The sequence below is a fragment of the Echiichthys vipera genome, assembly GCF_963691815.1.
Source record: "Echiichthys vipera genome assembly, chromosome: 23".
NCBI lineage: Eukaryota > Metazoa > Chordata > Actinopteri > Perciformes > Trachinidae > Echiichthys > Echiichthys vipera.
In genome coordinates, this window is record NC_139848.1 from 2,828,753 (window position 1) to 2,842,224 (window position 13,472).

The 13,472-nt window shown below is 44.1% G+C and overlaps 1 protein-coding gene across 2 annotated transcripts; it reads right to left on the minus strand.

The window, feature by feature from the left end:
- Positions 1-218: 218 nt before the first annotated feature.
- Positions 219-8,793, minus strand: LOC310964788 (gap junction gamma-1 protein-like). Of its 2 annotated transcripts, none has more exons than XM_083938049.1 (5): positions 8,621-8,793; positions 3,341-3,612; positions 3,004-3,229; positions 2,234-2,914; positions 219-1,790 (listed from the first exon to the last, which is right to left on the minus strand). In XM_083938049.1, exons 2-5 carry the CDS (start codon positions 3,578-3,580, stop codon positions 1,777-1,779), a joined length of 1,161 nt encoding a protein of 386 aa, XP_083794175.1. In that variant the 5' UTR covers positions 3,581-3,612; positions 8,621-8,793; the 3' UTR covers positions 219-1,776. The 2 variants fall into 2 exon arrangements, with proteins under 2 accessions (XP_083794175.1, XP_083794176.1); XM_083938050.1 differs by lacking the exon at positions 8,621-8,793 and adding an exon at positions 8,456-8,608.
- Between the last annotated feature and the right edge of the window lie 4,679 nt (positions 8,794-13,472).

Here is a 13,472-nt window from a genome sequence, read left to right on the forward strand (position 1 = left end):
AGAGAGCGTTGTATTGGGTTTCCTTGGTGTTGATTCTCCATTAGAGGGCAGTGTAAGCTTACTTTACTCTGCATCATTTCACTCAACAGTCTTACTTCTGTTAACTGATGTACAATAACGCTATTAAACCATTGATTTAAATATAGGACTCAGACAAATCTCATCATTCACACAATACATGCAGTGACTTTCCCCATAATAAGTCCAAAGACCAAGAATACCGTTCAAATATATTTATTATTTACTCTGAAGACAAAATAATCTCTACAGTTACAAAAACTACAAAACTTGCAATAGAAAAAAAAAGTATAAACCACTGAAGAAATATCAAAATGGAATGTCGTACCTTGCAATAAGTAGCAAAAGTGGAAATGAGATGATTACAAAAATACAGCATCAAACAGCTCTTTGGCGCTCTGTGGTTTCAGTATTTCAGCCAAAGATCATAAATAAAAGTGAACGTATGAATTCTGGATGAATACTGAAAGCTATTGATCATAAGTCTCACTGTGAATGGAAAATTACACGCGTTTACATGACAGCGGGCCTACGTCAGCGGCCGACTGTCATGCTCTCTTCAGCTGGGCTGTGTTTTGTTTTTCCAGGATACATGAAATGAAAGCGTCCATGTTGCAGAGGGCTGGTGGTGCGTGCCAACGCTGGAAAATGTGTCTCACCAAAGAAGAATGTAAATTTCAAAAGACAAGGACAGGATTTCGTGTTGACAGTAGCCCAGAAGACAGATGTTTCCAGCTGGTTAGCAAAAAAGACCCACAACATGTGAAATTATTCTTTCAATTTCTGCAATAACGAACAACGTGACAAATCATTTTTATAGTACATCACTTAGGGAACAAAAGGGGGAATGTCCAAGGACCTATTTTTCAGCAGTCTAGTGAAATAAACTCTTCCTTTCAAACAAAACAAAGTTTAATCTTCTAAAATAAGGAGGTTTTTTTAAATGGATTGATTGTACAATATTTTTTTTGGTTACATTTCCGGTCAATAAAGAATTCAAGCATTTCCCAGGTAAACATTTGGCCGATTGGAGTAAATGTACAGGCTTCAAAATTCTGTCAAATATGTCTGAAATGTTGTGGAAAATGAACACAAATAACAACCCTAACATCAAATCTGTTTAAATTAAACATGACTCATCAACAGAGCGCAGGTTAAGCCGCCCTCGTTGCAAAGAACCGCTGCTACACGTGCTCCAGAAATGACCTAACCAAACTCTGTGAGGCCGATGAGCCTCGACAAAGTGAGACGCTAATATTTGGCGACATTTTATAAACAGAGAGCTTTTCTTTTGTGAAGACGACGACGACAAAAGCACACTTGGCCAGAGGAGTTTAAAGCGTTTGATAATCCGTACAAGGTCTGGAATGGACAACGATCGCTGCATGGCCACAGAAACACAGAGTGGGAGAAAGAATAGGGTGTAGACAAACTTTTAGTTGAAGGCACAGTCGATGTTTGGACGCAGGTCGGCAAGCAGACACTCCAGATGTGACAGGCTTTCAAGTTTAGAGTCGTGGAGATGAACCATTTGTCTTGACACAGCTCAGTCAGCATTTTTACTTTTTTTGTTGCTCTGACTGACCCCTAATACTGAAAGGCATATATCTCTCTCATCCACACACACACACCCACCCTTACACACACACACGCACACTTTGGTCTCCCTCAGTGGTCTGACTGCACTCCCATATGTGCATCCCCCATGTTTAAGGCCAGTAGGAATGGACGAACAGACGTTTGAGGCAGGAAGCACGCTCAGGCATGTATTCCTAGGAGGAGAAGAACAAAACAGGAATATTCAGCTTGTACATGTTTGTTCACCTACAACGTGGACTGTTAAAAAAATCTTCTTCCATCCCTCCATGTTTTACTGAATTGAGGTCAGGCATTATGTTAAAACCAGGAATAAATCTGGAGGTAGCTGTGGTAGTTTTATAGGCTGGCAATGCCTTCCAGGTGTTTTGCATCTAGACAGTTCAGGACTGCAACTAATGGTTATTTTAATTTCTCCCAATTGTTCAGTGTCCAACAGTTCAAAGTAGTAAATCGTCACTTGAGGCCTGAACTAGTGAATCTTAGACTTTTTTTCCCTGAGGACAAATGATTCAGTTGCAAGTCTGTAAACTGACTGATTTGTTCTTCTACTTCACGACATAGAAACTGACTATAAAAAGAGGCAGTTAAAGGCATATTCTAGCATTATCTTAATTACCTTTCTCGCTAGCCTCCCCCTGCTTCTCCTGGGCAAAGTTGAGGCGGTTCTGCTCGGCGGCTGTCTGTGCAGCTGTGTTGACCTCGGGGCTGCTGCTTCGTGAAGGGCTTCCTTCGTCTGCCTGGTAGGCCAGGTCCAGGTGCTGCTGGGCGAGCTTCAGGTGCCTCCTCAAACGCTCCAGCTCCTTGGACGACGGCACCTCGTCCCCGAAACTCTCCCGCCCTGAGTCCCCAATTGGCGAGTCCCTCAGTTGTCCTTTCAGTTTCTCCTTCTTCATGGTGGCGTGGTATCCCGGTGGAGCTGTGGGCATGGCACGTGACGATGACGGAAGGGGGGGGCGTGAGCCTTGCATGGCCCGTTTGCGGAAGGTGTCGCGGATGCCACCGACCCCCAAATGGATGATTTCAAAGATGGTGAGGAGCAGGCAGAGGAAAGACACGACGTACATCACCAGCAGGAAGATGGTCTTCTCCGTGGGGCGGGACACAAAACAGTCCACAGTGTGCGGGCATGGCGAGCGAGTGCACACGTAGGAGGGTATCACCTCGAAGCCGTAGAGGATGTACTGGCCAAAAAGGAAGGCGACCTCGAAAGAAGAGCGCCACAGCAACTGGCACACGTAGACTTTCATTAGGCCGTCGCGCAGGATCCGCCGACGACCATCATGCTTTTTTTCTGAGCCTTGGAAAAAAAACACTTGTTAGAATCTGATTCAGTTAGCATCAGAATATTGAAACTTCTCGTGATCGCTGCTCAGATCTCTGCCTTACCTTTCTCTGCTTTGTCGGGCTTGTCTTGTTCAATCTCTTCAGCGATCATGGGGTCTTCCTCTCCGTTGTCCTCCGCTTCCTCGTAGTCTCGAACTGCCCCGCGGCTGACGATGGGCATCCTCTTCTTCTGGTTGCGGACAGGCCGGTACTCGCTGTCCTCCATACGGGCGATCTTGTGCATGGCAAAGCCCAGGTACATAATGGTGGGGGTGGTGATCAAGATGACCTGGACAAAACACGTGCATGTTGGACAACCTTTGCTAGATTTAACCATTCAGAGACATAGTATTTTTAAATATATGACTGTAGCATCAACTGACATGCGGAGTGCACTCACCTGAAAGATCCAGAATCGTACATGTGAGAGCGGAGCGAAGGCATCGTAGCACACGTTCTCACACCCGGGCTGTTGCGTGTTGCACACAAATTTACTCTGTTCATCGTAGTAGATGGTTTCACCGCCGACGGCTGTCAGCACGATGCGGAAGACGATGAGCACCGTCAGCCAGATCTTCCCCACGAAGGTAGAGTGGTTGGAGATCTCATCCAGCAGACGGGTTAAGAAGCTCCAACTCATGGTGCCAAGGTGACCGGGGAGCTAAACCAGCTCTGGATGAAAGAACAAAACAGAGACATAATTAGCTATTAAATGCCATACTTTCCCCTTTTTTTTTTAAATTTGATGACTCAACTAACGCACAGTGATTTGTGATGATTGCATTGCAAACAACGTTTTGGACAAACAATTTAGAATTAATTGACGTCTTTTTTAAAGCAAAAATGCTCAATATTCATAGTTTCCAGCCTCTCCATGTGAATATTTGCTTAGATTCTGACCGTCCCAAGATGTTAAACTGAATATCTTTGGCAAAACGAGACATCTGAAGACATCGCCTTGGACTATGGACAATTGTGATGGACATTTCCCACTATTTGCTGTCGTTTTATAGACTAAACAACTTAGTTATCGGCTGATTAGTCGACAATAGAAATGGGTTTTAGTGGATGAATTTAAAAAGCATTGTGCATTACTCAGCAACATCTCACTGGATTCATAGAAAGTGTACACACACACCCCACTACAAGGTTTACACATCCACACAATGATTAAAGAATGAAAATACTGCCACAACTATTTGAGACAGACCTCAACCGCAGCGCTGAGAAACAGACACAGCCACACGCTTTGCTTTAATCACACAAAGAGCTGTCAGACATGCAGGTATCCATGCGGAAACTACACAACAAACTGGGAATCAGCCCTGTTGGTCAGAGCGCACCCGTCCTGGCGGTGGTTTGGGTAACCTACAGTTTTACAGCTCATTGACATGCTAAGCTTGAGCTGCTTAATCAAACATCAAAGTGCTGGCTGGCAAGTTGTAGCTAGCCGTGAGGAGACCTGCCGCTGTGGCTTTGGACGCCAGGAATTATAAAACCAAACAGTGCACAGGGTGAGGAATTTATTTCCTGTCACAATGCCAGTTAGCCCTTTAAAGTCTTTAAAACCACGGTTTGATACCTTAACATGGTTGAGACATAAAGAACGCAATCCTTTTGCAGTTCAGTAATCATTACAAGCGATTGCTTCTTTAAAGGGGATCAAGGGCCATTTACAGATATGCTTGAATTACCAATGTCTGTAGGGTAACTGGGGGAAAATTAAATAAAAAAATCAGACTTCAAACTACTTCAGACTTTAAAGCTACCTAAATAACTTTTGAAGATAAGATTACCAGGTTTCTCTCTCCGCCCTGAGATTCAAAACATAGCACTCACTTTGGAAAAGGAACCCAATTTCAGTCTGGTTGAGACATAGATCCATCCAGATACTTAAACAGGCCAAGAGAAAATGTTAAGGGATATTACCAATAACTATTAAAATAACACAAAGTTAAACGAACTAAAGACCTTAAGAACCTTTCAGACTCCTTGAACTGACCTTCTCTACAGTTCTACTTCCAGTAAACTGGGTGTAGCAAAGAAAATAAGCAGAATTTCATGACTCATTGGAACAGGACATGGTTTTAGCCTTGCAAGCATCTTTAGGCATGTCTCCTCACATTAGTACACGATACTCAGGCCCTCCCTGGCCAGGTTACTCATCCATTCCTTTGCAAAAGCCCGTCTCCGAATTGGCACCTTCAAGGTGTTTATGGTGAGGATGACTTGCCTGAGCCCGACCAGAAAATATGTTCTACCGAAAACAGAACAGTCATGTTAAAAGGACTCCATAACAGCTACCCCGAAAGCTATGAAAATATGTAAGACGTCGGCCTGTCTTGGCAAGATCCAGACCAAAATTGCAGGCCTTGAGACACTTCTCAGATCTAAAAGGAAGTCGGAAAAGTTTGCGTCATAACACAGAACGGAGACTTGTTTAAAAAGGCGAGATCCACCCACTACAGGGACACCATATCGCTATCTCGAGAAAACCCTCCACCACCTACATGCTGATTCTTGGTAGTGGGAATGGGTGATTGTTTGAGTAAACAGCGGCTTTGTGACCCTGAATAAAAGTCTGAGAATGGAACAAGTACAGCTGCAAGGTGACATCTGTTTCACCAAGCCATTCATAGTCCACGCTTACTTTAGTGCATGTTTCTCACCACTAAAGAGTCACTGCTAGAATTTAAAGGCCCCTCTGATGTTCAATGAACATCATGTGTCCCTGTTACCACAGTGCTCACTTTCCTCCACAAAAACTCTTTGTGATCAGATACTCAGCCATCTGCAGTTCACACTGTGCTTCGGAGGACACGACCCCTTATGCTAAACACTGCTGACCAAAACTATCTTTGGAGAAATACCTTCATGAATCCACAGCACCACTAATGGCCCTCTAATATCAGTACAATCAAAAAAAAAAATGCTGAACTGCCAAATCAACAAGCGGAAAGGCTGACGTTTGAGTTTGACCTCTGCGCGGAGTTCTGTTTGTGCCATTAAACAAACAACCTTTAAAGAAACTTATCACCGCACTTCAGTCACCTGGAAAAGCTGCACTGCACTACACCCTTGCCAACAGAGAGGTTAGACATGCCACATTTGAACGGCAAAAGAATAACGACAAGCAATGATGACTGCATTTGAGCTTTGTGGATTTTCACCACACAACTCTAAGTCAGTGTAAAAATCCTGTGTTAGTAAATTTCAATACTGGTAACAACATCTTTCCATCGTTTTAGATTATAGGTGCCCTCATAGTCTTTTCTTACAGTCTGAACTCCACTGTACTTTCATCAGGGACTACATCTACTACAAAAAGATCATTTGCAAGTTTTCCTTAATTATGAGCACACACACACACATTTCAGGGGACATGCACACATGTCAAATTATTGTGACGTAAATAGTCATTTTTATCAACCAAGTCACATGCATGCTAATGTGACTAGTTAGTATGTTCTCAGTTTGACTGATTGGGGATGCAACTAACGATTTTCATTACTGATCAATCTGATCATTGTGAATGAGATGTTTGGTCCATAAAATGGTGAAAATGTTGTGGTGACGTCTTCAACTCAAAGATATTCAGTTTTCTGTCAGAGAGGAGGGAAGAAACCAGGAAACCTTCACATTTAAGAAGCTCTAATATAACTCTTATTGATTATCTGCCGATTGTTTTCTACTGTAGATTAATATTTGCTCTATAAAATGTCTGTTTCTCAAAGTCTAAGATAATATCTTTAAATATCTTGGTGTTTTTCAGTCTAAACCCAGAGATATGATATAAAAACAGAACAGCTCCACTTTCTAGAGACTAAAAACAGCATTTTCTGCCATTTTTTGCATAAAAAGATGACCTCAAAAGTTGAATCAATTATCAAAATTGATTATTTTCCTGTGGATGGATTAAACTATTAATCCACTAACTGATGATATGCTATGACCTCCTTTAGCAGAAAAGCCAAACCAGGGACAGGGATCGCAAATTAGCCCTGGCTAGAAATCCTATATGCAACACATCTGTATTATGTTATTGCAACTGTGTGTTTTTGCATTGATGTCTGATGAAGGCCTGGGGCCCGAAACGTTACATGGTGCATTAAAACGGCTATTGGGAGCTGATTCTAGTGTGCGGTCTCACAGTTTCTCGTTTTTGCATTGTCCCCAACAGATAAAGCAATAAAGGTTACAAATCCTCAGAGCGTAGGTACATTTCTTAGTGTCTGTCTGCTGAGAACTGACTGACTCTTGACAGGAAAGCCATAAAGTTGCTGTAATTTCAGACTCCATCAATTGGTCAAAGTGTATTTTTGATTCCACGCTGTAGTTGACTGCGATATAAACGCTGTACAGCAGGTGTTAGTGCTCCAAAAGATGAGTTAAGTTTTCCAGAGTTGCAGCAGGGCTAACGGAAAAGGTTAAAGCCTCCCGTCTCCTCCCACAGCAGACAGACGCAGCGTAGTCAGATGAAACTTTTACAGCACCCTTTGTTCACACACTGTTAAAAGCCCTCACTGCCGTCCTCCTCTAAAGACGCAAACAGGAAAACAAAAAAAGTCACTATTTGTCGTAGACAAACTGTCGTCCTATCCTCGAGTAAACGCAAACATTTAGGCAGTGCCACCCTCCCACCAGCTAACCAGAGACAGCTTTTAAACAGTAGCCTATTTGCTCATGTGGGCTAAACCCAGCTCAACTGATTTAATGGCTTTTCTGCTTCAGGAGTCACTGGGCTCCAGGAGGAGATGGAGGGGGTTGGAGAGTTTTTTGGGCAAAGGATCTGGACAAAGCGAAGGCGAGCGAACATTCCTGCCTAACCAGAAGCAGAGAGCTGGATTTTAGGGTTCAGGGAGCAGACAGAGGGCACATGAAATCCCCACGCAGTCCGAATAAAGCCCTCGTGGGTGTCAATCACTGCTCCTCTGTGGTGTCACTGTGGAAAAAACACAGTTATGGAGTTTGCAAGACATCCAGGGGGGAGCAGGAGTTCCTCCACGATGCTGGTTTCATTTGAAATAAGCAGGAAAGAAACAAGTGGAGGAGGTTTAAAAAAGACCCTCAGCAGAACCGTCTGAAGGCCACGGACACGCTTTGCTGAGTCAGACCCAATTGTTTTGGAAATTGTGGCATTTGGAGGAAAACAAAGTGCTGCCAAGCTTCAGTGGGGAAGCAAAAAATGCGTCGAATTAGATGAAGCCATCATTTAAGTCAGACACAATTAGTTTGGAGAGTTAAAAACACTATTATTAGGAGGATTTACTCGTTAAAAAGCCAGAGGAAAATCACTGTAACGTCTGTGGTGTGAGTTTATTTAACCAGTCCGAGACAGTCTCGCGGGGCAGATTAAAAATAGACTTTTTTTGGCAGTTTTCACAAAACATACGACTTTAAAACATTTTAAGTTTAACCGAGAGTGACTTTTACAAAGTTTTACAAGTCAATATTATTACTTTTTATCTCACTCGAGCTTCAAAACGGAAGAAAATAGGACTGTGTAGCGACTCACCACTCTCCGGGCACGCACGGTCTCAAACGCGTTACGTGGAGCCCACTTAGACGGCGTGGAAAACCCAAAGCGGCCGGGTGACGAAACAACCGTGTGTGTTGAGTTGGGTCGTAGAAATGAGCGGAACCGAGCTCACACACTCCTCTCGCTGCCACACACACTCACCTTTCTGCGCCCCAACCCGCGCGGCTTCTCTCCTCGCGCCTTAATTGCTCGACCAGGTTTTCCTAATTAGCGCGCGCTCTCTCTCTCTCATCGGCGTGTGCGTGCGTCTGCGTCCGCGTCCGCGTCGCTCTCTCAGTGGGCACCCATTCGGCTCGCGTTGACCCCATGTGTCGGGGTCCCGCACAAGACAAAAGAAAGCTCCGTGGTTCCTGCAGGCTCCTGCTCTCCTCCGCCTCCTCCTCCTCCCGCACCACCTCCACGTAACTCGGCCCCACTCGAGAAGGAGGCCCCTTTGCCTGAAACCCGAGACCCGGGACGCTGACTACCGTTCAGTGCTCGCGACAAAGGACTGCGGGGATCCTATTGTACATCTGATGCTGTGCAAGTGTCACAGACAGACCCCGGGTCTCCACGGGGGGTTTATGGGGGTTACACATACCACGAGGCCCAGCAAAGCCACTCTAACATTTCTGCTGCTTATTGGCAAATAGTGCCTCTTGCTTTATTACATACTCTTTCTCCCACATGACATGTCTAAAACATATGGGAATCTAATATATTTTATTCTTCCTACAGTGAGAAGTAAGTCAAGTTTATGGAAAAGTAATTCTACACAAGCTATACACTTAATATACCACAATATAATACTTCTACTTAATGATAATACAGAAATATATGTATTTGCATGGCCGTAGCAAGAGCAAAAATAGAAATAAATCAAATAAAATGACAATAAAAGCAGCGTAAAAGTAAGAATAAAGTAACATACAGTCGGTCTATTTGATGTTAAAATAAAAATAATAAATTATAAATGTACATAAACAGACAAAAACACTCAGTAGTCTGTCAGCTGCCCCTACACACTCCCGATGTTCATGTAAAACAACAACCCTCCAATGAATTATAGCACATAAGGGTTATAATGTTCAGTTCTTTAGACTGCAATGTCTTTTTTTTCCTTTTATATTAACTGGAGGGACAACATGAGATAACAAAACCCCTCAATAGTCTGTCAGCTGCCTCTACACACTCCTAATGTTCATGTAAAACAACAACCCTCCAATGAATTATAGCACATTTACCCTTTTATATGAATTGGAGGGACAACATACTCCCTACATCCTCCAAAATGATCTGAACGTGATGTTTAAAATGACTTAACTGCCCCTTTAAAGGCTCCATATGGCAAAAAGTGAGGTTTCCATGTGTCTTTTGATTGTAAGGCAGGTGGAGGTGCTACATAAATACTGTGGGAGTATCACAACTCTCAATCCAGAGAAGCCTGTATTCAGAAACAGTGTCTGTAAACGAGCCGTCGGGACTTCTGTACAGCTGTGATGTCACCAATAACTACCTATATACGGATAGAAAGGGTATTTTTGATTCTTTGCCGCTGCTGAATCAGTTGAGCTGGGTTTAGCCCACGTGAGCAAACAGGCTCCTGTTTAAAAGCTGTCTCTGGTTAGCTGCTGGGAGGGGGGCACTGCCTAAATGTCTGCGTTTACTCGAGGATAGGAAATATCTACCTATATATGGGTAGGTAAGAAGTGCTGCTACAGTGACGTTACAGTCATTCCCGGCTGCAATGACGGTGCATAAAGTCCAAAAGTGCACATGATCAGGACCCAGAACTGCTGACCAATCAGAGCAGGGCTTTTTCAGCAGGGGGGCATATACAGGTGTGTTCAGACAGTATGAGAACAATAATGTGGTGGGCGGCAGTAGCTCAGTCCATAGGTGACTTGGCTGAGAACCGGAGGGTTGCTGGTTTGAGTCCCTGTGTGGACCATGAATGTAGCGTGGACTGGTGGCTGGAGAGGTGCCAGTTCATCTCCTGGGCACTGCCGAGGTGCTGTTGAGCAAGGCACCGAACCCCCATCTGCTCGAGGCACTGGTCACTGGCAGCCCCCTCGCTCTAACATCTCTCCTTAATTGCATGTATATAGGTCCTGTCCTGTGCATGTGTGTGTGTATTTCAGGCCTGTGTGTGTGTAACATGAATAATAGAGTGAAAATTGAATTTCCCCATTGCGGGACAAATAAATTAATTCTTCTTCTTCTTCTTTTTGAACGTGTGCACATGTTCTAGTAGAAACCCCAAATAGCATGAACCTGTAAATGAGTGTTACATGGAGCCTTGAAAGACTTCCATGTCCTGAGAGGATCCCTGTTGTTAGCAACTGTTTATCTGTTTACATTCTTGTTTTTTATGATAAAAAAGTGCAACAAAACCATAATCTAATAATCCCCCTCTCTGCCGGTGACCCTGCGTTATCCCCTGGACCACAGCTTGGCAGCCCACCGACCTCACAGAGCACTGCGTGACTGCAGCCTTTACACGAGGAGGCCCACCGTCCAAGAATGCAGTTGACTGGAGCGTTCAGCAAAACAACAGATTTCTTGCTGTCATGCACAGTGCAGCTGTAGTGCTCCTGATTTACCAGAGGACCCGAAATGTTTGGAGGAGGATGTGGGAAGTCGAACCAGGCCAGATGTCTGCGCACGGCCAAATCGCCGTGGCTGCGTCCCAGATTTGTCTCATACAAACTATCCTTCCTCTGCCTCTGAAATCTGATCCGAGGGAGGCCCGCACTCCTCCACCTGCACCTTTTATCCTCGCTCCCAGACAAAGAATCAATCTCTTGACTTCTTGAGCAAGTCTCCTTCATTTTCTCTTATAATTTAAGAGTTAACACCGGGTAACCACTGAATTAATGTTGTTCAGGAGTGAAAAGCGTGGATGGAAGGATTATGCAGTGTAAGCCCAAATGGAAATAGGGGAGGAGCGGGTCCCTCTTGGGGCTCAGAATTCCTTCCTGCACCCCTGCAGGGAATATATTAATTGCTCGAAGGAGGGCAGGACTCACTGGTACGGACCACTTTTGATTTTGCACAGCGCACCTTTTCAATGTACCAATCACGTGTTTATGTTGTTACATCAGGCTCGATTGCTTATTTACTCCCATCACATAAAACTTTGTGACACAAGTCCGTTGGCGTGCAACCTTTATGACTCGTTGGTTTTTTTAAGGCTGAGTTTCTGGGCTCATTAATTTGAACATATTTTATGGCAGAAGCAAACGGCCCCCTTGGCAGCACGGCTGACACATTAACAGAAAATGAACAATTAACACATGGTATCGGATAATAAAGAGCAGCGACGCGTGGCATAATTTGGGCGTACATGTATGAGATTGGGCTAAATGCTCCCAAATGCGATATCAGATGAATACAATAGAATTAATGCTGTACAATATACTATTAACTCAGTTTGATGTACCTGCTCTGTAAACCTTCATGTCAGCTACTTTTAGGGGAACAAATAGCATTTGCAGGTACTTTCTTTAATCCCCAGTTTCACCCCGCACACAGAAAAAAAGGCTTCAGTATCATCATGAGACATCATTTCTGTACGTCAAACTAATGCAATTAATACAATAACTTATTAAGACAAACCAACCCTTCTCCGTGAACGCACCATGCACAGTTAAGAGTACTTTGCTATCCCAATTCATTCATCTTCAACCTCTTGTCCCTGCCGGGGTCGTTGGGGGGCTGGAGCCGATCCCAGCTGACATCGGGCGTGAGGCGGGGTCCACCCTGGACAGGACGCCAGTCTATCACAGGACACATAGAGACGAACAGAGACAGACAACCATTCACACCTACGGGTGATTTAGAGTCATCACTGAACCGAACACCTGCACGTCTTTGGACTGTGGAGGGAAACCAGAGAAGACCTACACAGACACGGGGAGAACATGCAAACTCCACACAGAAGGGCCCCAGCCGGGATTCGAACCAGGAACCCTCTTGTTGTGAGGCGACAGTGCTGATCAATTCAATTCAAGCACTTATAATTAGTCAGACCGATATAATGGTTTTATCCTCTTATTTTTATTGAAATGGTGAGTAATTACTGAACATGATTCAACATTTATCTTTGGAGTGTTCATTTAGAGGCTCAAAGATTCACTATATCTGCGGACATCTGTATCTTTCCCCCTCTAAAGTCCCATACGAGCCCTTCGTATGATATACGGAGTGTTGACTCATGCTTAATGAAGTCCTTAAAGTGGAGCTGCAGCTGTAACGCCAGAGCTCTTAATGTGAAAGCTTTGTCCATTTTTTCCGTACACATCCCGTCTCTCCTTTGGTTCTGTTGACTTCTTTCACCATGAAAGAGCTGTAATGTGTCAACAGAAACCCTAAACCTTTATTTGTTCCTCCTCGTCTTCTGGGTTTCAAGACGGTTGATGCATATCATGTCTAAAGGTGCTGCTCTGCACTTGACCTTTGACCTGCCGCTGCAGAGACGAGGAATGAAAAGTGGAGACTCAACAGCAAACAAAAGAAGAAGATAAAACCCGGCTGCAAAAGGAAATGTGTGAGTAGCCACCGGTCATTGGTATGAATCAGCTCCTGCTCACTGATTTGGGCATCGGGTGTCGGCCACGCGGGTGCAACTGAAGGTGATCCACCGGGTCACCGACAAACACGTGCATAGCACATGTAGCTGCAGCACCGGTGGCTAAAGAAATATTTACACTGGGAAATTAATTAACATACCTTTACACAGTTGAGCCTGGACCCAAGCGGAGCCTCGCTTAGGGAAGCTCTGCAGCTTTTTAGCATTCCTTCACTGTGCTGCTTCACTGCATTTCACTGGAGCCAGAAATGACGCAGTGGTTATTAAGCTGGCCCAGTAAAGCAGCTCTACAGGCGATTAATTAGCACCAATCAAAGTGTCAAAGTGTGAGAGAAGTTTCTGTTTTTGTAAATGTTTCTGAAGAAGAAACCACAAAAACCCACAAATAACACATTTTTTTTATATTCAATTATAGACGTGATG

Bases quoted from the DNA above. Each gene is read 5' to 3' on its own strand.
- LOC310964788 (XM_083938049.1), bottom strand. From the start codon at position 3,580: ATGAGTTGGAGCTTCTTAACCCGTCTGCTGGATGAGATCTCCAACCAC. The intron at 3,230-3,340 runs GTGAGTGCACTC...TGTTTTGTCCAG, and splicing joins TACGATTCTGGATCTTTCAG to GTCATCTTGATCACCACCCC. The intron at 2,915-3,003 runs GTAAGGCAGAGA...TTTTTTTCCAAG, and splicing joins GCCCGACAAAGCAGAGAAAG to GCTCAGAAAAAAAGCATGAT.